Genomic DNA, 24,195 nt, shown 5'->3' on the forward strand with positions numbered 1-24,195 from the left:
GAAGGAGATTAAAGGACTCAAATATGTCCTTTGGGGAGATGTTGGAGATGGTGGACATCCTGAAGAAGGCCGACTATGATGGAAAGTATGGGCCTTACCCTAACCCCAATGTCAGAAAGGCCAAGATCATGGCGAAAGTGGTCAGGAGTCTGCACCGGAAATTCGGGGTACGACGATCGAAAGATCAGCTCAGGAAGCGGTGGTCTGACCTGAAATTACGAGAACACGAGCAGTACAGAAAGATCCGGAGATTGCTGCAAAAAAGTAAGTAGTTGTGCTGTGTTCCTATTCTTTATGTTTATTACGTTCGTGCTGCTCCATGTGCTTTTAGGAACTGTTGTACAGTTTAAAATGGCAACTTTCATGTTCATGGGCACATTATTCGTTCGGATCACACATTGTTATTTCGGACGATAAAATACCATTGTTTAGGCCATATGCATTTGGCCACCATTTTGACGCCCTATACTTGTCTTCAAAGAATTGGGTTGTGTAGATGGCTTTGTTACTAGAATGAAATGCAAACTAGATTGTGTGTAAGGAGAGGACACTGAGCAGCTGTTTTCACATCTGGACACTGGAGCACTAGTGTGGGACACAAGAACACCATTTTTATTAGGGGGGCCACACAGGTGCCCCAGTGTATACTATAGGGGGGGCTACATCTGTGAAGCTTTTACCAAACAGGTAAAGTATTGCAGCTTGACAAAGGGCACTAAAAAAGCTACATCTTGGAACTCGGCTAAAATAGACAATTGTACCCCACTTCCAAGCAATGTTTCATCTTTATAGTTCTGACATTAAATATCTGTGTGCTAATTATACCATTTTTGTTTTACATAGGGGAGAAAAGACTCGGAGGACACCCCTCATCCGAGGAGACCAGAGCCCCCCCCCCTCTGGAAGAAGGGGAAATCCCCCCAACACAAGATGAGCAGGAGGATGACGACGTGGTGGAAGTAGTTACCACAACAGGTGAGTGTCTGCGACCACAGGCTCAGATAAGAGATGGATTGCGGCATTTTTTTTAAACCTAATTTATTTTGGGTTTCCTCTCTTTTTAGGTGATCGTGAGGTTGTGGATCCAGATCCTTTCACATCCGAAAGTGCCCAGATCCTGATCGGGGAGATCATGGGGTGTAATTTACAATTGGAAAACATCAAGCAAAACATCAATGATGTTATTCCAAAATATAAAAACATCATTGATGTTTTGGGGCGAGTTTAAAACCCCTCCAAATCACTTTCTTCTTTTGTGTGCTACAATGTGCGAAATGTTTTTGTGATTTTTCCCAAAGCCAAATTTGGAGGATGCACACAGTGTGTCAACATGTGCTATCTGCCATCACGGGAGATCAATGGACGCGTTTTGGGGGTGCAACCCCTTCCTCAATTATAAAGTAGCGGTGAGGAAGGGCTTTCTCCCCCAAAACACATCCCTTGATCCCCCGTGATGGCAGCTAGCACATGTTGACATTGGGAAATTTGTGTGCATCTTCCAAATTTGGCTTTTCCAGGGGTTATTTCCCCCCATCTGAACGCAATATCAAACACAGTTCCTAAATACTCATGTCTGATATTGCCTTCCAGTTCTACCAAATGTGAACTTTGTAAGATCAAGATTTGTGTCTTTCTTGTTGGTTTTACACAGGCCTGTTTTCTATAAAATGGACATTTTGATTTTGGACAATGACACCACAAAAATTGGTATACAACAAACATGTTGGTTTGTCAGAAAAACCTTTGGTAAATGCACATGTGATTGTGCAGGTATTAAAAAGATTGTTCATCAAGAATGTGTGGATTATTGTCTCAACGCTACAACACTTTTGGGGTGATGTAATTGTTGTTTTATGAGAAAATGGGGGTTATTTCCTAAGGGGAAATCCACTTTGCACTACAAGTGCAGTTTCAGTGCAGTTGCAAGTGCACTTGTAGTGAAAAGTGTCTTTGCATTTAGTAAATAACGCCAACAGTGCTTTGTATAAGGTTACACAATCACGACATTTTCTGCACTCCACACATTTCTGTCAGGGTCAGCTCAAACAAACACAAGCAGTAAATGTCCACAAAGAAGAGCCTGGGGGGAGATGCCTGTCGAGAACTTGAGGTCCTGCAGGCTTCTCCCTGTGGCCAAATACCGCAAGGTAGCGACCAGCCTCTGCTCCGGAGTGATGGCTTGCCTCATGCAGGTATCCTGCCTGCTAATATAAGGGGTCAGCAAAGCCAACAAACGGTGAAACACGAGGTCCGTCATCCTGAGAAAGTTCCTGAAATCATCAGGATTATTCTCACGGATCTCACGGAGCAAAGGCATATGAGAGAACTGGTGACGCTGAAGCAACCAATTCTTGGTCCATGAACTCCTTCCCACCCTGTTCATGGACTGGACTTGTGTCAAGGTCAGGACCCCAACACCAAGCCCCCGCACAGCAGGAACTGTACGAGGAGTACGCATACGAAACATGGCTAGAAAACGGTTGGCTGCTCAGAACGAAGTAACAGAACGCACTGAAGAACAGCAAGGCCTGTGAAGAGCGACCTGAAAAACAGCAACGAGCAGGCAAGATCACACAGAAAACTCTGATACGAACTGACTGCACGCACTGAAGAGCAGATACAAACCCACAAGCACAAACTGAACAGCAGAAAACGATCTGAAAGCCACGAGTCTGAAAAAGCGCGAATCGTCTCTCACCAAACTTTTACTAACACGAGATTAGCAAAAGGAGCCCAAAGGGTGCCACGCTTGGTTCTGAACCAGCCTTTTCTAGTCTCGTCGTACGTGGTGTACGTGACCGTGTGGTTGTCGATCGGAAATTCCGACAACTTTGTGCGACCGCGTGTAAGCAAAACAAGTTTGAGCCAACATCCGTCGGAAAAAATCCTAGGATTTTGTTGTCGGAATGTCCGAACAAAGTCCGACCGTGTGTACGGGGCATTAGACTTGAGCACTTCTGACTTCATAGACAGTGGAGATCAGGGAACAGATGTTCTTTGATCTCCTCCCGCTTGCCATCCTTAAAGCATTAGATGTAGTCCTGGGCTTGCTTAATACCTTTCACTCTCTGAGTGTATGCATTATGCCCAAAGAGCTGAAATTGTTAAAGCCCAACTCGAGGAATTTAAAAAAATCTACCCCGCACTGCAAGGGTTAGCTGCTTATTATGTCAAGGGGATTGCAGAAGGGGCTGTTTCACTTACCTAATACCATTATACATTGACCCTGAATTGTATGTTTAGGAGGTTGGAGTGCAACTGGAGTTGGTAAAGATTTTATGTGAAGCTGTCCTTTTTTTGCTTGTAGGCTTTTGTTCTCATTAAAGGAGTTTTGCATTATATACAAATCTTTAGGAATGCAAACCCAACTTGAAGCATGGCAGATGGAGATCAACTTCAGGTCAATGCACCTGTTAATGAATTCTAAATGATCTCAGTAGAGTCTCAAAACTGATATCAAACTCATGCCATCGACACAAGCCCAAAGCATGTTGATACAGGCCCCTCATATATCATGGAATATACTGACCTCTCTCTGTCTCTTTTTAATACCAGCTGTAAAAGGAAATGGTGGAATAATATCCCAGATCCCAGTAACAGTCACCTGGCAATGACAATGCTGCACACAACACAGGTAAGCGCTGCTGGGATGTTTTGTGGAAGACAATAATATTTCTAAAAATGTGGTATGACAATATTGATTTGAATAGGGTCATAGACTGAGTCTCGATAAACAGCCCATTCAAGCCTATGGGCATTTAGTGAGCAGGTGTGTCCAGCACCGAAAGGATTTTCTTTGGATGGGTTGTTGAAATTAGTAGGGATGGGCTCAGGCAAGTCCAAGCCCACCTGAGCTATCCTACTGGGAAGCTGTCAAAGCTGACAGCCAATCATAAGCGTCAGAGGCTTTACCTGCCCGCAGTTACACGGATGCAAAGGGCTTGTATACGTGGGGCTACATGGTGGGGAATGCCTCCGCTACCTATGATTGGCTGTTAACTTTGATGGCTTCCTGGCAGGATAGCTCAGGTAGGTTCTGACTAGAAATCTGGCCGGTTCAGCAGAAACCAGCCAAATTTCAATCTATTTATACGGTAGGAAGAAAATCCGCATGGTCACACTACTGGAAACACATTTATTGGAAATCGTCCTGAAAATCAAAGGTATTACATGATATAAACAGTGAAGGGAATAAATGCTGGCTAACATGTTTTGAGCTGAACTAGCTCTTAATTATAGCACACTGACGTTAAAGCGGAGTTCCACCCGAAAGTGGAAGCTCCGCTTATCTGACCCCCCCCGGTGCCACATTTGGAACCTTTCGGGGGGGGGGGGAATTTGACAGGTACCTGAAATCACTCGTAAGTTCGGCCCCCCTCCTCCTTCCCCTGCTGCTGGGCTTTTCAGAAAGTGCAGCGCGCTTTCACGCATGCACAGTAGGGAAACGGCTGTGAAGCCGCAAGGCCGCAGAGCCCCCTGCCTTAAAGCACCCCCCAATGTTGAGGACATGTGGCCTAGTATAGTTCAGGAGGGGGCACTCGCTCCCCCCCCTTGCGTGCCCTGCTGGACTGCATCCTCAAATAAGAGCCTGTTATGGACTTTGAGGGGGGACGCCACACAGTTTTTTTTTTTTTTTTTTTGTATTGCCAGCAATGGTATTGTATTGCCGGCACGTTAAATGTCATTTTTTTCTTTATAAATGTCAGTTTGCAAAGCATACCATCGTGCGTCCCAGGGGAGGAACGCAGTGCGCATGTGCACTGCACCATACGGCGCATCGCGGTGCCTGGAGGAGCCACCCACCGGTAGTAAATGTAATGCTGGCATTCGGCAAGTGGCTAAGATTTTAAATTGAAAAATGCAAAGACTATGAACCATATGAACAGTAAATGAAACTAAAGAACATTTTACCCAGTATAAAAAAATATAATATTCAACCAGAAATGAAAAGGACATTTAGACCCCTATAACACTGACAACGGGCCGCGTTAGCTAGTTTTAGTGGCACTTTACCGTCATTTTAGGGGCCTTTTCGGCCACTAGCGGGGCACATTTAACCCCCGCTAGCGGCCGAAGAAAGGGTTAATAGCGCCCCAAAAGCACCGCTGCCGAATCGCTTTGCAGGCGCTTAAGCAGCGGTGCCCATTCATTTCAATGGGCAATGGCGGTGGAGGAGCGGTGTATACACTGCTCCTTCACCACCCCAAAGATGCTGCTTGCAGGACTCTTTCTAACGTCCTGCAAGTGCACCGCCCCAGTGTGAAAGCACTCGGGGGCTCACACTGGGGCTGCAGGTGAGGCATTTTTCAGGTGCTATTTTTAGCCCAAAGAGAGCCTGAAAAACACCCCAGTGTGAAAGGGTTCTAAAGGAATGCAAAGTGGTTTTTATATGGAGCAGTGGCAAGGTGAGCCTTTATAGTGACACCTAACCAATTTTATGTATAAGTTTATGTTTAAGTAGAGTGCTTTACTTTTGTGTATCAAGGATTGAAGTGCACGTGTACAAGTGTATATGGTTTTTATGATTTTAAAAAATATGCTGAACTTATATGGAAAGCATGATGAGAGATTTATGCTTTTTTCTGAGAAATATCACCTGTGACGTGGAGAGGAGCCAAATAGCGTGGATGGTTCCATTTGTCCACAATTGAGGGAAAAGAAAAAAAGGTCTTGTGACCTCTATAATATGTAGGTCATTTAACCACTTCCCGCTCGGCCTATAGCAGAATGACACCCGGGCGGTGGTTCTGCTATCCTGACTGGACATCATATGACATCTGTCAGCATAACTAGCCAGCGGGGGTGCGCAGCGCGGCGTTCGGTGGTGTGGTGTGCCACTGTGACACACCGTACCTCCGATTGCATTAAGTAGCCTCTGACGGAGGCTCTTTACCACGTGATCAGCTGTAACCAATCACAATTTATCACAACGTGAACCAGTAAGTGTCGTAATCGGCTTCCCCGCGGTTCACGCTGACAGGGAGAGCCGATCGGCGGCTCTCCTGTCAGAGGGGGGGTGTTCGCTGATAATCAGCACATTGATTATCAGAGGTGCCCACCACAGCCGCAGTCAGTGCCCATCAGCTGCCAGAGAGTGCCCCGTCAGTAATGCCTGTCAGTGCCCTTTAGATGCCCATCAGTAATGCCTGTCAGTATTTCAGTAGTCAGTGCCCACCCAAATCGCCAATCAGTGCCCATCAAAGTGCCAATCAGTGCTCCATCAGTAACACCTGTCAGTGCCCTCTAGATGCCCATCAATAATGCCTGTCAGTATTTCCTCATCGGTGCTTCCTATCAGTGCCGCCTAGCCATACCCATCAGTGCTGCCTATCAGTGCAGCCTATCGATGCCCATCAGTGCTGCATATCAGTGCTGCCTATTAGTGCCCATCAATTCTAAATATTAGTGCCTCCTCATTAGTGCCCATCCGTATCGCCTCATCGGTGCCCATTAATGCAGCCTCATCAGTGCCCGTCAGTGAAGGAGAAAACAAAATCTTATAATAGAAACAAAGAAAAACTTTTTTTTTTTAGGTTCGGTCTTTTTTCATTTGTTTAGCAAAAAATAAAAAACCCATAGGTGATCAAATACCACCAAAAGAAAGCTCTATTTGTGGGAAGAAATTATAAAAAGTTAGCTTGGGTACAGCGTTGTATGACTTCGCAATTCAAAATGTGACAGCGCTAAAAGCTGAAAATTGTCCTGGGCAGGAGGGGGGGAAGTGCCCTGTATTGAAGTGGTTAAAGAAGGCGAGAGCACAGGTTTGGTGGATTGGTATACGAAAGGTGTAGGTTGAATGAACAGATGTGGATTTTGCTGAATATCATTGAATATTTTTAAATGTGAAGCACAAGGGAGTTGCACATATGTATATTGCTTAATGGGGATACATTGTGTATTAACCCCACTCCCGCTAGTGGTCACATTTACAGTATATAGCCTATTGTGAGAGCATTGTGTATCAACCATACTCCCTCTAATGGTCACATCTACATTGCATATTTGGAGTACATTATATATTAAACTGACTCCCTCTAGTGGTTGCATCAATATTCCCTATTAACCCCACTCCCTCTAATGTCACATGTATATTGTCCATCGTGAATTGAACCCACTCCCTCTAGTGGTGGCTTCTGTATTGCATATAGGAAGTACATCATGTATTAACCCCACTCCCTTTAGTATGTGTATCTACATTGCCTTAATACTTATTATTTCAGGTACTTATTTAGCACTGACAATTTTTATATATATATATATATATATATATATATATATATATATATATATATTGTACATTCACATCAGTCCCTGCCCTTAAAGAACTTACAATCTAAGGTTCCTAAGTCACATTCATACATAGGCCAATTAAGACAGGAGCCAATTAAGGCTCAGTGGTGTAGTGGATAGCACTTTTGCCTAGCAGTAAGAAGAGTCGCTGGTTCGAATCCCAACCACGACACTACCTGCCTGGAGTTTGCATGTTCTCCCTGTGCCTGCGTGGGTTTCCTCCGGTTACTCCGGTTTCCTCCCACACTCCAAAGACATGCTGTAGGCTAATTGGATCCTGTCTAATATGTATGGATGTGAGTTAGGGACCTTAGATTGTAAGCTCCTTGAGGGTAGGGACCGATGTGAATGTACAATGTATATGTAAAGCGCTGCGTAAATTGACGGCGCTATATAAGTACCTGAAATAAAATAAAATAAAAATGAACCTACTAGCATATCTTTGGAGTGTGGGAGAAAACCTGAATACCCAGAGGAAACCCACACAGGCACAACATGCAAACTTCGCACAGGTAGTGCCATGGTTGGGATTTGAACCGAGGACCCTAGTGCTGCTAGGTGGAAGTACCAATCACTTAGCCACTGAGCTGCCTGTGAGGGTAATGAGGGTACATTGTTTATTAACCCCACTCCCTCTCATGATCACATCTATATTGGGAATACACCTCTAGACCGGATCTACCACTTCTTGGGTCCCACGCTGGCACTCCTGGCCCCTCCCCCCTGCTGGGTGTCCCCACAACAAGCAGCTTGCTCTGGGGGCACCCAAGCAGGTGCGCTCCTGCACTCACACATGGAGCCGTGGCTCAGCCCCGCCCCCTCCGTCTCCTGATTGGCTCACACTGCTGACAAAACCCAATCAGGAGTATGAGTCCTGGAGAGCCCTGGAGAGGGCTAGATCAAGAGGGGGCTCAGGTAAGTATTAGAGGGGGCTGCTGCACACAGAAGGTTTTTTACCTTCATGCATAGAATGCATGAAGGTAAAAAACCTTGTGCCTTTACAGCCACTTTAATCCTTCTCCCTATAGTGGTCGCCTCTATAATGCCTATTACATAATTGTCATAATACATTGCGTAATAACCCCACTCCCTCTAGTGTTCTCATCTATATTGCCTATTGGAGAACAATATAGGGAATACATCATGTATTATCCTCACTCTCTCTAGTGGTTGCATCTATATTGCCTATTAGGCGTACGTTGTGTATTAACCCCACTGCCTCTAGTGGTCACATCTTGTATTGCGTATTGGGAATACATTGTCTTTTAACCCCTCTCCCTTTATTAGTCATATCTATATTGCTTATAGCAAGTACATTGTGAATTAACCCCACTCGCTCTAGTTTTCACATCTATATTGCATATAGTGAGTTCATTGCATATTAACCCCACTCCCTCTACTGGTCATGGACATCTACATTGCCTATTGGGAGTACATGGTGTATTAACCCCACGTCCTCTAGTGGTCATATCTATGTTGCATATTGGGAGCACACTGTGAATTAGCCCACTCCCTCTAGTGATCGCATCTATATTGCCTATTGGGAAAACAATATAGGGAATACATCATTTTATCACCCTACTCTGTCTTGCCTATTGGGGCTAAATTGTGTTTTAACCCCACTGCCTCTAGTGGTTTCTTCTAAAATTGCTATTGGGGGTACATTGTGCATTAACCCCACTCCATCTAGTTGTCGCAGCTATATTGCCTATTGAGGGTACATCTTGTATTAGCCCCACTCCCTCTAGTGGTTGCATTTATATTGCCTAGTGGGGATATACCTCTCCCCTCCAGTGGTTGCGTCTTTATTGCCTCTTGGGAGTAGATTGTGTTTTAACTCCATGCCCTCTAGTTTTCACATCTATATTGTATATTGGGAGTACATTGTGTAAACAAATATGCCCTATCTTTATTAGTTTGAAATTAAGAAAGCAACTTAGTTTCATTTATTGGTTTCCTCATATTAAAACCTCTCCAATGATGATATACAGTGATAGACCAACACAAAGTGGCACGTACTTGTGAAGTGGAAGGAAAATGATAAATGGTTTTCAAATTTTTTGATGAATAAATATCTGAAGAGTGTGGCGGGCATTTGTATTCAGCCCCCTTTACTTGGATACCCCTAACTACAATCTAGTGGAATCAATTGACTTCAGAAGTCTCCTAATTCGTAAATAGAGTCCACCTGTGTGTAATTTAATCTCAGTATAAATACAGCCATTCTGTGAAACCCTCACTTGTCAGACATTATCTGACAAGTCATGTGACTGAATATCCCCAGGAAACATCTCTGGATTATACACCTGGGACTTGAACAGCCGGCGGCCATTAACAACGTGCAATTTAGAGCTATCACAGTTCATTACAAACGGCCTCCATGTGGAGAGACCATAGAAACAGAAACTTACTTTGGCTGAAGTGGTGATCGATACGAGCGGTAAGAGCCCTAATGGGTAGCTTCGTCTGAACCCCTCCTGTCCTAACTCATCTATTCCTCTTGTGGACTGTGGAGGTCTATGTGACTTGTGAGATTTGTGAGGCACATATAGCTCTATATGCACGCTGTTGGCCCTGATTACTGCCTACTCACACTAAGAAACGGAGATCCCTGGCTAATATACTGGATCCATTATGTGGCAATTTATGTGAAATTTATGCTTAGTCAAAGGGGACTGCAATAATCTGAGCCTTCTGAACGTACAGCACTATTTGTCTTTAATGACTGGCATTTCAAAAAGGGACTGGTGTGGCTATTTGCTCCCACGTTCAAGAAAATAAGCTACGTTATTTCCTCCTTATTGTGTCAACTTTTTTCCCGCTGTGGAGAGAACTATGCTAATATCTCTATATGACTACATGATACTTTAACAATAAGGCAATTTGGAGGTTCCAATACCAAGAAGACATCTTTATTGGGAGTTACATGCGCTACTTTCATCTGGAGAAGGGAGACTGATGGTTTGGGGTGGTGGTATTTACAGTGCTCTGTGTCTGTTTTTTACAATAACGTTATTGCTAACTGCAGTATGTTTTTATCATTGTGATTTGGTATAGTGAGAGGTGCAGATCTATATAGAACAGAGAGTTGCCTTTTATATTTCCCTATCATTGGGTGTGCATCTTTTTCATCAATAAAGTCTAATTAATTTCATCATAAAGCTGTGGTTGATCCTTCCCTTATCTGACGTTCCCGGGACAATTTCTCTTTTGTCCCATTCAGTTTTATTTTCACATATAGTTCTTTGCTTTAATAGGGCAGGTATCCCGTCCTAAGGACAAAACAGCTGGTGGTTAATTTAGTAATTTTTTCAGGCTGGTGGATTCATTGATTTTTTATTTAATTTTTATTTATTTTTTCCTCAAGAGCCACCTTATCATATCCTGTTCAAAACTTTCTAAAGGGATCTTGGATTGTTCATTAAAAATGCTCACACAATACACAAGTTTTTGCCTAATTCGTATCAAGTGACCCTTGCCTCAACTATTGCAACTACCCACTTATTAGCCTATCTCTGTACAGGCTATCCACCCTTCAGCCTATCATAAATGCTGCTGCCAGATTTATCCGCCTTACCAATCGCTTAGTGTGAGCCACTCCTTTCTGACAATCGCTCCACTGGCTTCTGATCGCCTAACAAATAAAATTCAAAGTACCAAAAAAGTATACAAAGCTATCCATGACTTTGCACGAGCCATATTGCCAACCTAATTTTAGTGCCGGTTCACACTTCTGCGATCACAGACATTGCATGTGGTTCGCAATGCACTGCTGTGCAGATCATATTGCCATGTCTGTGCGATGCAAATTGAATTTACATCGCATTCGGACCAAATTCGTGCAGGACTGTTTTTTTTTTTGTCCACATCAGAATCGGATCGCATGGGTGTTCACACCCATGCGATCCGATACCTGTCCGAATTTACAGCTCGCACTGCGATATGTGAACCGATCTGGGGGTTTCATTAACTTTTGTATTGACACCCGCAGCAGTTTGCATAGGGCAGTGTGAACTGCCTCTGAGTTGTATGCGATGCGGGAACCGGCACTGGAATCACACTGGTTCCCGCATCGCAAAAGTGTGAACCAGTGTTCTATTGAATAGTGCCCACGCATGCGCAAGGGCACTACAGCTGATTTCCCAATCAGCTGGTGTGACGTCACCATATGGCATTTGCACATCGTAGGAGGCATTTTTCGATGGGAGATACCATTTGACGGGCACAATTGAAAGCTATGCAAACAGTGGAGGGACCGAAGTTGTCACATTGTGTCTCGCTGTTGCGGGGCGGGTTTACAATGTTCTGTTTACAATAGGCTCAAGGACGGGTTTTGTCTGTGTTGCAGGACGGGTTTGGTGTGTTGAACGGTGGGGGTTTTGCCTGTGTCTAAGTGCGGGTTGCAACACAGACAAAACCCACCCTTCAACAGCAAGGCACAATCTGACAACTACGGTCACCCTCCGCTGTTTGCATAGCTTTCAATTGTGGCCAAGAAATGGTATCTCCCATCGAAAAATGCCTCTACGATGTGCGTATGCACCATTTTTACGTCCCGCCAGCTGATCAGGAATTCAGCTGGAGTGCCTTTCCATACTACGGGCACTTTTGCGACAGAGGGCACTATTCGATAGAACACCGGCACTTTAAATATCACCCAAACTGCCTCTTCAATTCTTGCAAGACCTTTTCCTCTTTAGCTCCCATGTCCCCTTCTCCTATGCTCACCTCCAGGACCCCTCCAGAACCTCTCCCATCATTCATCATTTGTAACTCCCTAACTCAGCCTGTACGGCTATCTCCTACTCTGTCTGCCTTTAGACAAGTCCTGAAGACTCATTTCTGTAGGGAAGCCTGTCCCACCTCTACCTAACAACTGGAGCACCTTCTCCATCTGCTCCTCTCTCACAGTTTGTACTTTTTGTATCACTTGCCCTTCCGTTTTGATTTTAAGCTCTCACAAGCAGGGCTCTCCTTACACTGTTGTCTTGATTTGTATTGTAACTGTCATGCCCTGTACACACGGTCGGATTTTCCGACGGAAAATGTGTGATAGGACCTTGTTGTCGGAAATTCCGACCGTGTGTAGGTTCCATCACACATTTTCCATCGGATTTTCCGACACACAAAGTTTGAGAGCAGGATATATAATTTTCCGACAACATAATCCGTTGTCGGAAATTCCAATCGTGTGTACACAAATCCGATGCACAAAGTGCCACGCATGCTCAGAATAAATAAAGAGATGAAAGCTATTGGCCACTGCCCCGTTTATAGTCCCGACGTACGTGTTTTACGTCACCGCATTTAGAACGATCTGATTTTCCGACAACTTTGTGTGACCGTGTGTATGCAAGACAAGTTTGAGCCAACATCCGTAGGAAAAAATCCATGGATTTTGTTGTCGGAATGTCCGAACAAAGTCTGACCGTGTGTACGGGGCATAACAGTCACCTGTTTTATGTTCCAGCACCAGGTCTTTCCTTCTGTGTTCGGCAGCTTCTGGGTTCTGCCAGCGCTGCAGCCAAACACATAGGGACACTATCTTAGGCCCGGTTCACACTGGTGCGCCATGAGCTCTGAGAGCACATGTAGCATGACATTTCAAATCAATGTTTTCCTATGAGAGCCATCTTAACTGATCCGACTTGTGTTGCTCCAACTTTTGAAAACGTTCCTGCACTACTTTGGTCCAACTTGGGTGCGATTTCAGCCCATAGAATATAATGGAAGTCGCGTCCAAGTCGGATCACCATCTTAACTGATCTGACTTGTGACATGCGACATGTGCTCAAAGATGAAAATTTCACAGAAGACGCCCTGCTCCTGTAGCCCCTCCTGCTGTGTGTTGTGGTGTGTGCAATGTTAGCAATGCAAAATTTATTGAAAAAAAAAAAAAAACAGCGTGAAGTGCCCCCCGAATCCCTTAGATCTGGTATGGATTCTGAGGGAAAGCCCTGCGTCACAATTTAAAATAAAAAATGCATGGCCCCCCCCGCAAAATCCATACCAGACCCAAGTCACACTCATCTCAAAGTCGGATCAAAATCGGATCCAGTTCATTAAAGGCGCATGGAATTCAGATTGATGTCGGACCGTAGTCGCAGGGCAAAGTCAGATCGACAGTCGCATGACGTTCGTGTCGCACCAGTGTGAACTGGGCCTTAAAGAGTGTTTGTGTTCCATTGCATTCTCACACTAACAGGAAAACCCCATGTGCTAGGATCTCCTCTGTGATCCCTGAGTACCTGCTCTAGTGTATTCCCAGTGTCTCTTGTCTCCAGTGCTCTGTTCCTTTACCTCCAGCAATCCTGAGTCTTCCCAGTGTCCTTTCAGCCTGTATACTAGTTAATTGACCCCATGCACTTCATCTTGTTCCCTGCTCCACTCCCTGTGCATTCCAGCCTGTATCCTGCATGCTTCTCTAATGACCCTATGCATTCTAGCCTGTCTCCTGCTCCAGTGACTCCATGCACTTCAGCCTGTGTCCTGCTCAGTGATGCCACACACTCCAGCCTGTATCATGCACCAGTGACCTTATGCATGCTAGCTGGCATCCAGTTATAGTGTTCCTGTTCTACCCCACCTTCATTTCCCAAAAATAAATTTTCTTCCCTGTATTCTGTTGCCCTTGGCAGCCTTGGCTGCCACTGCTGTATTCTAAGCCTTCCAGTAGTGGACCAGAATCATTTATGTATCTCCGTACTCCGTCTTGGATTGTTGCTCTCTTGGGTGAGTCAGAGGGCTGTGACACCTGGGAGTTGTCAGTGGCAAAATGCATCAGCCCTTGCAGAGTGATCTGGTGAAGACCAGGCAGCTCTTTAGACACTGTGCATGTCCTTTCTAAGGGCTCTTAACTTCACTGAATGAGCAGACTCGCTGACTATATTTCTCTCAGTGGCATCCAGTCTCTGCAATATTCTGTGCCACTCCGTGATTCCCCAAAGCATCCTGTGTCTCTCTTGTGGCCTACGCCACTGCCTTGCTCCAGCTGCTACTACCAGGTCGTGGTCAGCAAGTCTGTTCCTAGTAGGAACTGACTCCTCATCCATGACACTAACGTTACTGTCCCCCTTAATTTTGTAAAGTGCAAACTGTTGTCACAATATAAATCCCGTTTAATAAAAAAGGTGACTATTTGTAAATATTTTGTTTAATTCTTTATTTATAAGAAACAATAAGGACACAGATATAGCAGTTGGAATTGGCATAGAAAATGTTATATACAGTAAGGTTGCAATAAATCCTGTTTAGTCAGAACTTTATCATATTACGTCTCATTAGATGTACTGAATATATATTCAGCTTTATCATTACAGAACCTGGTTGGTATAAATCATGCAATCCAAGTATATTCAATGTCGTTAGATCAGATGGAAACATACAAACAAATGGCCACTGCCCCCACCTATAACTGGCCTTCGCAGCAAGAAGCACATTGAAGGGCAACGCATGTAAAACAAAACCAAAGAAAATTCCCAGCTCAACTCGCCAGGCCAGCCTGCTACCCACCGAATTACCCTAACAGTTTGTGTAAAAACAGGGGTTTAGTTAGCACACATTTGCAAAAACATGTGTAAGCTGCGGAGGCCATGACAAGGCACCCAATTATTACCTGCAGTCCTAACTGAGAGCCTCCATAGTAGGAGCACATGCATTATAATGGATAGGCAAAGGGTAGGTGAGCCTGGAAGGAGCCCACCCCTCCTTAAAGGCACAGGGGCACACTGGACACCCAGCACATAGCACAATGGCAGCAAAGGCGTCCAGTGTGTCCCCTCACCAGTATTCCAACAGTACAAACAAATTGCCACTGCCCCCACCTATAACTGGCCTTCGCAGCAATGAGCACATGGAAGGGCAACGCATGTAAATGAAAACCAAAGAAAATTCCCAGCTTAACTCGCCAGCCAGCCTGCTACCAACCAAATTACCTGTCTAACAATTTTGTTTTACATGTGTTGCCCTTCCATGTGCTGGGTGTTCAGTGCGCCCCTGTGCCTTTTAAGGAGGGGTGAGCTCCTTCCAGGCTCACCTGCCCTCTGCCTATCTATTATAATGCATGTGCTTCTACTATGGAGGCTCTTATAAATGTATGAGCTAAGAATTTTCTTGGTTTTGTCTTGGAAACATAGATACAGTAGTATAGTTGCTATGACACATTCGTTAGATCTGTTTTTTTTATAAAGTGAAAACAGAACAGGTACAGTACTTTAAAGCAAATAGAAGCTGGGTAAATTGGGATGTACAGGTATCAAGCAATGGGGAACCATCTAGGCAAGAGTTCAAATCTGGTGTTTACCATTTTATAAAAAGAAGAAGGGGAAGCAGAAGCTCTAGAATAGTAAAATAAGGGTCAATAGAAATAAAAGAAATAAAAGTGAAGTAACTTGGTAGGATATGTTTTTTTAACCATATTACATGCTAGGATATTGACGTGTTTATGAAAAGCAAATATGACTTAAGAGTTTAGGTCTGCTTTCTTTTTATTAGCTCTCCCCACCTCCCTGAGTTCCTCCAACTAGGTCTTATACGTACTTTCCCCCCTGGTGTTCACTGTGTGGCCATGCTCAGATCCGCACAGCCTTTCCTTTAAAAAAAGAAGCTTCTTACTGCACATTGGTGCAACAGTCCTATTCCTTCCTGTAGGATAGGCCATTTTAAAAGAAAAATGTGGGATTTCAAAACAATAAACAAACATACTTTCCTAGGTGGATGCAACATAGATCTGATGCGGCATCTGTCCCCTGCCACCTCTAAGCCCTAGCCTTGATCAAAGACCGCTTATCACTCAGTTCTCGGGTGACTGTCAGCTACCGCTCTGTGCTCTGCCTCTCCAGTGCTCACTGGAGCAAAAGAATGTGGAAGGGGAGGGAGTGGCTGGCTCAGCCTCTCAGCAGTGCACAGAGAGTCTAATTCAGCTGCTGGTCAAGAATCTGGGCTGATCTCGAAAAAAAAGTTGGGATCCCTCCAGAGTCTGGACTGGCTGAGTGACATCAGCTGACAGTGGACTTTAGCCCACTGTCAGCTGAATCTGGGTCACAGGAGTGCAGAACTAAGTGCACTCCTGTGACCCACAGGAGAAGTAGGGACAAAAGAGCTTTTGTTATACTTCTCCTTTAAGACAAAAGATTGTGACGCTCTGAGTGGGGCATCAAGGCTAAAGGTAAGAATAAGACCAAGTGGGCAGCTCTCAGGGGAGTGAGGGGGGTGGCACTAATTAACAAAATAAATAAAACTACAGTTGTCTTTTAATGCACAGTTTCATACGGTTTATCAATTCCTGATATAATTTAAAAAACTGGTCTCTACTGTCTACTAAAGGCATCATTATATGCTTTCAAATATTTTTCCATTTCTTTAGGTACCAGGGTCAAAATCGGATGTGAACTGCAGCATTTTACCACTTGGGAACAATAAAAAAAATAAAAAAAACATTTGGTAAGCTCTTACTCAGTTTTATATACTAAAAGGTTCTCAGCATACAAGTGTAATGTATTATTGGAGAGGAGAAGGGCCTGCATTACTAGAAATACTACACCCATAGACACTAACCTGCTATTGTCCTAACATTTTAAACAGGGTGATTGGGTAGGTTGGTTTTGGGGACTTTACTAATCACCAGCCGCTCAGCAACTTCACTGCTGGTAGAAATTTCATAAGAGAAAGACAGGCTCACACATTTTGATATTTCCACAGTCTAACATACAAATGTCTTTGATTTTGTATTGAGAGGTGGCTTCCATTTCAGCACGAGATTTCCAAAGAGGGATCAGAACTGGAGGAATAGAGCAGGTCAAAGGAATGGTAATATGGGGTACTGTAAGGTTTGGAGCCACTATACACTTAGGCTTTAAGGTAATCCCCTTGCTCCAGTGTCCAGGGTACTGGGTAGAAGGACCTGGAGAGGAACTTGGGGAAGAGTAGGTAGTGCAAAGAACTAGGAAAGAATTCTGGTAGATGGAATGAAGTGAAAAGCAGAGGGGAACAACAGAGTTTGGGAGAGGTGGGTGTTGTGACTCAGCAGTGCATACAGACTGTTAACAGGTCACCAAGACTGTTAACAGGTATAGAATATATGAACAAAAAAGGCTATGGGGGTACCTCATCCTAAATAAAGTTTACACAAAAAGAGAACCAACATGACTGACTATCACGGTACCATTGAGGAATTTATACAAAAATACTTTCTAATACATTTATTATACAAAATAGAATATATAAAAAGACATTATAAAATCACAAAAAAATGTTCTCTTGAGATTCACCAATCATAGTTACAGTACATGTCAAAAAAAGGTTTACGCGTTTCACAAAATAGCTTCTTCAGAACCATTTATTGACTCATAACCAGAGAACCTTAAATTAGAAACATGGGAGAAGAAGATATCATTAAGCATATGCCTTATATAGATTAACCAGAAAATTATATATATATGTAAAATATTTATGATAGTAATTATACATTGATGTAGCGGCCCTCTCAGGACCCAGACATCAAAACTTACATGTTAAGAACCCAAAATATTTGGACCTGAAGATCAGAAGCGGTGTATCCCCCCAAAAAAAGAAATAGATTAAATGGGGGGAGTGGATGATATCCAAAGGATGCAGGACTTGGACCAATAAATTCCCTATATGCATATCAATAAGAGAAATTTTCCTTATTAGAAACATATCCTGAAACCTGTAGAGTTAATAATAACATCATTAGAACTAGATAGATACTAGAAAAGCAAAGAGAGCCAGAGGAACCTCAGTATACTTACACCAATTTGTCACATTAGTCATATTGTTATGATGATTTTGGAAGTACAGATTTCACCACATTGTCTACAGTACCTCACTGTAACTCAATTCAGTTTTTACCATTCCTGTGCAAGACATAATAATAAATCATTTATAATACATTTGTCTTTAGATGGGGGGGGAGTTGTGTCCTCTTACATGACCCCTGATCCTCCCCTACAACCAACTTACATTTTGGATGTGCAGTATTTGCAACCACAGTGTTCTCCACTGTGTACAGAAAAATAGCCAAGGCCATCTTTATTTGTAGGCGATAAAATGACCTGACCTATTCCAAGGCCATCTTTAACGTATACAAAAATATATCAAATATATCCATTACAATTTTGAGATGCGTCAACTAGTAGTACCAAAGAAATGAAAATGCATTTATTTTATGTTTCGTTCTATTTTAGCAGTAAATGGCTTAAAAAGCTGATCTCACAAAACCAAGATAACACTGACAAGCAACCGGAGACCCACAAATCCACTCCATGTTATAACTGCATTGATCAAGCAGCTGTAAAAAATGTTTTCATACCAGAATTGATAGCGGTTGAAAGAACTTTAAGCCTTACCTCCTTAGTAGCTGATACAGACTTAGAGAATGAGCCTCAAATTTCTAAAGAAAATAATGAAGAAGTTCAGCCATTGGAATGTGATTTTATCAATAGAATGTTTTTTGAAATTTTAAACACTGACAGCAAACAGGTGAAGGATCTTTCTGACAACTTGGGAACTGAAAATATGAATGGCTCCTTGCTCCTCGAAGATATCTTTTATGAAGATGGGAAACACAAAAGTTTACTATCCAATTACACCCGAGTAAATTCACCACCAGAAACACAAAGTGAAGATTTGAATAATGGCCAAGAATTTTGTTTTTTGAAAGATTCGTCACCCTTTGTGCTCACGCCAAACTCCAATGGTAGCTGTTCAGAAAATGATTGCAAATCATCAGCTGTGTGGCAATACAAGACAGGTTTTGATGACTCCTACAAACCGATGGTGTCAGATTTGCCACAGTCCCACTGTGTGAAGACAGTTAATTGCACTAATCACAACGTAATGCAGAAATCAGAAGCTCACATGCCTATACCTGATACATTGTGTAATAAGCTCCAAATCATATTGGAACCAAATTCTGACTGTTTGGTACCTGTAAATCTAAATGAAGCAATGGCAAGTTCCTTAGAAGTCTGTCATGCTGATATGTACATGGAGTGTGAATATAGACAATTTGATGAGGTGGTTCATCAAGATAAAAATTTAGGAAGCAACAATCTCAGACTTGCACAGTACCCAGTGCTGGAAACAGGATATAAACCTTTTAAATGTTTTGTTTAAATAAGATTATTTTTATTGTCAGAATAAAAAATATTCAAGATTTTCTATTTTTCCCGCAAACAACATACAAAAAGGTCTTTTGGGTAAAACTAAAGGCAAAAGCTTATTTTCATTGTGGATAGAGTAAAGAAGGATTATAACCCCTGTCAGTTTTTTTGCCACCTGTGTCCCACTGGGGAGATTTCCCCTCACTTTCTGTTCTATAGCCAAAACAGAAAATGAGAAGCAATCCTTTTCAAACATAAGTTTGAAGTACTTTTGAACGACATTCATCAAGTTCTCAAATGTATTGAGATTTTTCATGCAAATGTTCGTACGAGTATTACATTTTGTTAAAAAATCTACTAGTGTATATGGCCAGCTGAAGTGCCTTTTTTACTTTAACTCCAGCTGGAGTTTTTTTCTCTTAACTTTCTTTTGTTTTGGGTAACCTGCAGTTTGGCTTTAACCACAGTTAAAAATAGTTTCAATACAAATGGGTCTATTGATAAATGCTTTCACATAAGCAAGGGAATTAACTAAGCTTCCTGCACCATTATAACGATGCAGGAGCAGGAAACTGCCGAGAGTGGTGTTCACCACATTAGGTAAGCAGATTGTTTCAGGTCTATCTGCCCCACCTGCGCCAGTTTCTATTTCAGCATGAGATAGACAATGTGAGTGAGTGTCAGTGATCTGGGACTTACAAAACAATTCTCCTGTGCTTGGATGCTGGGTCCATAGATGTGTGATGCAGTCAACCCTTTATATTGTATGGAAAGTCACTGGTCTTGCTACCCTCCTCAGAACAATGGGTGTCCTTGGAGCTGAAACATATAAGAAAGAAGGGAGGGTGCACCGACCTTGTGCATTACCAAAAATAATTTTAATAAAGGTATACAGCAATGATTATACTCACACAGAAACATGGTATACAAGCTTATCAACGCAACAGCAATAACGAGCAGTATCTCTAAAGTCTGCAACTGCAACTGAAAATGTTGGGAGGACCAGGCGGTATTGCGGGAAGGCTTACGCATTTCGAGGATGGTGATCTGGGACTGGTTTGGTGGTGATCACAGACACTGTAACTGGTGTGGCGGTGATCATGCACACCATAGCTGGTAATTAGGGACACTGACTGGTGATAGTGGGTTAAAAAAAAAAATCTTATTTTTTTTTTTTTCACATACCATACACTCACTCTGGGGAGGATCAGGATTTTATTTTTAACACTGTGATGGCTTTTACAGCCATAATGGCTATAAAAGCGTTGTTTTTCCCACTCTTTCCGGCTGCATTCCTGCAGCCATTGAGAAATATTGTGATAGCTGTAAATGGCCCTGTACTATGTGATCTCTTTGACTAATCACAGAGATCACACAGTGGTAAACAATGATGCCAGGAAATCACATATTGTTTACTACTGTCCATGTGCTGATCACTGATTGGCTACAGCAATCACATGGTACCAAGGCTGCCCACAGTAGCCTGGGACAAAGATCAGTGTTCCCAGGGAGCACCCACAAGTGGTGGATGCGGGGAGGAAGTATGGGTACGCGCTTATCCAGCCGTTTATTTACTATGGCAGGATGGGAAGAAGTTAACAAAGCTCAGAAAGCAGATGTAAACCCTATCTGAATAACATTTAAGGATCTATTTATCAATGACTTCAAGCAGCATTTACCAAACATTCATCCCACATTCACACATTTCCCTACATTAGGAAAATGTGTGAAGCTTAGGTGAAAATGATACATAGATCCCTTAGTTTGAAATCAAACAGTGACAACACATCAAAAAGTAAACTCCAAACTCCTCCATCAGAGCAAGAGAGCATATGGCTAACATCAAAAAAAGTGGAAAAAAAGTCATAATGTGTCGAGGCATTTTAAACTGTATCACAATAAGGACCCCTGAGGGTTAAAAGTTTGGGGGATTGAAAAAGTTGTGCAACATTTGAGAGGGGGTAATTATGTGAGGCAATTGATCAGGATGGAGTCCTATTGGATATATGAAACTAAGGTTCTATCTCCCTCAGGGCTCAATATTGATTTTGACCTTAATTGCTTCATCAGTGATAGATAATTTAAATTTATTTTTATTTCTTGGTGGGAGGAATTTTCCCCATTGTGTACTGTATATCTAGTTCTGTATATTAGATTGGTCCATGTCCTGATTTTGTTATTTTTATTTCTTAATAAAAAGATTTTTATATATTTGTATTTTTTGCATTTAAATAATGTTTGAGTTGGATTATTGTAAAGCATCCTCCAGGGGCTTTTTGAATAATAACAAAAAAAAAATTCAGTATGTTTTATGCTAATGATGGTTTTGAGTTTGTTCTATTAGTGATATGCAGTACCTGTATATTTTTCCTGTTTCCGGAGTCACAATATTATTCACAGCCCTCTGAGAATGTTAGTTCCAACGGCCAGGGAGAATTGTTTATATAATCTCTTTGGCAACAAAGGAGGAGGGTATTTAGCATGATGTTCTCATCAGCTCTGTTTATGCACACCATGAACAGAAGTTAAATGGATTTACTCCCTTAAAGCTACTCTGCCCCCAGGCTTGAATGATACCATATTCTTTAAACCATACCTTGAGGGGTTTTCATCTGGGGGAATGGAGAGATAATTCTCCCCCCGCTCCCATTTTTTTAGGATATTGGTACATTAGACAATTCCTGTCACCAATAGAGAACGAGCCATATCTTTATAATTTGTGGTAATGCAATACATTTTGATTTTCTTCTAGTGAAGAAAAAAATGCATATATATGAAAGAATTGTTTGTTTGATCTAGACTGCAATAATTTTTTGTGGACACAATTATGTTATGACTGTAATGTGTATGTATAATCTGTATCATTCAGCCACGCACTACAAATGTGAATTTCGGATGGATTTCTGTACTTCTCTTCTATACAGGACATGCAATTGGACTGGGCTCATAAGGACGCTTATAATTTTTCCCTAATTTTTATTTTACAAGTGTTTCACGTTCACCTCCTACTTCTTAGTCCCCTGTCCTCTCCTGTCCTCCCCTTCTTTTTCTTCCCTTCCTTTCCCTCCGTTCTCTCCCCCTTCCTTTCCCTTTTTCCCTCCCTTCGGTTTCCCCTTCTCCTGTGTCTCCCCTGGTGGCAGTCAGCCATGGGAATTGCCCGGCACGGAAAGCCGCCCAGCCTCAATACTGGGTGGCTCCTTGGTCTCCCTGACAACCATCCCAGACATCAGCTGTGAGCTAATACTGGGATTAAACACCTCTTAAAAGCTCGACCTATACCGCTCCCAAACCAGGCATTATTGCACTGGATATGGACTGAGCGGTTGGTGTTGTTTGATCTTTCCACTGATACAGGTACTTGTTTGCTTTACAATATTTAACTCTATTTACAACCCCTAACATATGCCTATACTTATACCAAGAAACATCCCTTTAGCAGTCGCATTTATTCCAATTCAATTTCCAATATATTTACACACTTTTTGCCTAGTATACATTTCCTAAATGAAACCGCTGTTTCTGTCTGTTTTCATGTCAGACATGAAATCCTTTATCCACAATTACCCGTTCACTTTATTTATTCTCTAATATTATCATGATTGTACATTTATACTATTAGAATACTATTATTTCTCTATATGAATTATATCATTGCTATGCTGGCCCATAGGTGGCAGGGCATTATCCTTATATATAATATAAAATTAACTACTTTACATACATACTTTTTTACCCTACCTCATTTTTAGGTATAGACAAATTTTCAATTTCCCTATTAAATTAACCCAAACACAACTCATAGACTATATATTATTTTTCAAATGGAAATCTTTTTATTTCTTTTTTCAGATGACATTAGCTTTCTCCCATTACCCCTTTTAATACACTAAGTACGATTCTTAGGTACAGACTAATAAATAAACAGATATACTATTTTAATTATTTTTCATCCTCACTTGCATTACTAACTACTGTTATTTCCATATATTTTTTTTTCTCTTACTCCCAAGGATTCCTCCTTTGCCCCAGTATATTCCCTTGGCCTGACCGCCTTCGGTGGAGTGCATAAGGGACTTCCGCTCCTCCCACTCCCCACCGGAATTTTTTCCTGCACAAACCATCTGCATATACATTTTTCAAGCTTATGATCGATCCATTATCAGTCCGATAACTCAATGCCATTCCAATTGCAAGGTCCCATGGTAACCAATCAGCCATTGTTTAAACACCTTTACTAACCAACTATATGTAAGTGTTGAAACATTAAAACCTAAATCCAATATTTGTTTTTGAACTTTGTGCCTTGGGTTTCCTTGAAACAGATTTTCTGTATATTTAACCTCATTTTAGATAAGGTTCTCTTAAATCTTCACACCCCTGAAGAATTTGACACATATATCGAAACGCGTTGGGTGTAAAGAGAATTCTTTATTTACTTCCTCACAATATTATACATGTGATGTATGAACAATCAATGCCTTGTTATAATTGTTTTTAAAGTTTTTTCAATAAAATTCATACAGCTTTTATAGATATTTTTGTACATCGTTTTACTATTTTGAGTGCCTTAAAAGTCCATTTAGGGGAACCCTCTTGCATTCTTTGGATATAATTATTAGATGTGGCACTCCCCCTTTACTACATGGTCTGCCTGTCTACCCTTTCTGTACCTGAACAGCAAATGCATAGCATTTGGTTGTGCTGTTTTTTTTGTAAGTGCATTTTTATCTTTTATCCTGTCTTTTAAATAAAATGGTGAGCACTATCAGGCCCTTCTTTTTTT

The 24,195-nt window shown here is 42.1% G+C and overlaps 1 protein-coding gene and 1 long non-coding RNA gene across 6 annotated transcripts in view; one reads left to right on the forward strand and one right to left on the reverse strand.

The window, feature by feature from the left end:
* Positions 1-23,945, forward strand: part of LOC141148905 (uncharacterized) — a 143,473-nt gene extending 119,528 nt beyond the window's left edge. For 4 of the 5 annotated variants that reach the window (XM_073636759.1, XM_073636757.1, XM_073636758.1 and 1 more), the window contains 3 exons: positions 3,556-3,634; positions 16,655-16,731; positions 18,495-23,945. In XM_073636759.1, coding sequence (XP_073492860.1) covers positions 3,556-3,634; positions 16,655-16,731; positions 18,495-19,425 — 1,087 coding nt within the window. In that variant the 3' untranslated portion in view covers positions 19,426-23,945. The remainder of the gene's footprint in view (positions 1-3,555; positions 3,635-16,654; positions 16,732-18,494) is intronic. The other variant, XM_073636760.1, reaches the window with a different exon arrangement.
* On the reverse strand, positions 17,542-19,462 carry LOC141148906 (uncharacterized). Its single transcript, XR_012245261.1, has 3 exons — positions 18,060-19,462; positions 17,799-17,924; positions 17,542-17,649 (listed from the first exon to the last, which is right to left on the reverse strand). It is a non-coding gene; the product is annotated as an uncharacterized lncRNA (long non-coding RNA).
* Positions 23,946-24,195: the final 250 nt, after the last annotated feature.

The sequence above is a fragment of the Aquarana catesbeiana genome, linkage group LG06, assembly GCF_042186555.1.
Source record: "Aquarana catesbeiana isolate 2022-GZ linkage group LG06, ASM4218655v1, whole genome shotgun sequence".
Taxonomy (NCBI): Eukaryota; Metazoa; Chordata; class Amphibia; order Anura; family Ranidae; genus Aquarana; species Aquarana catesbeiana.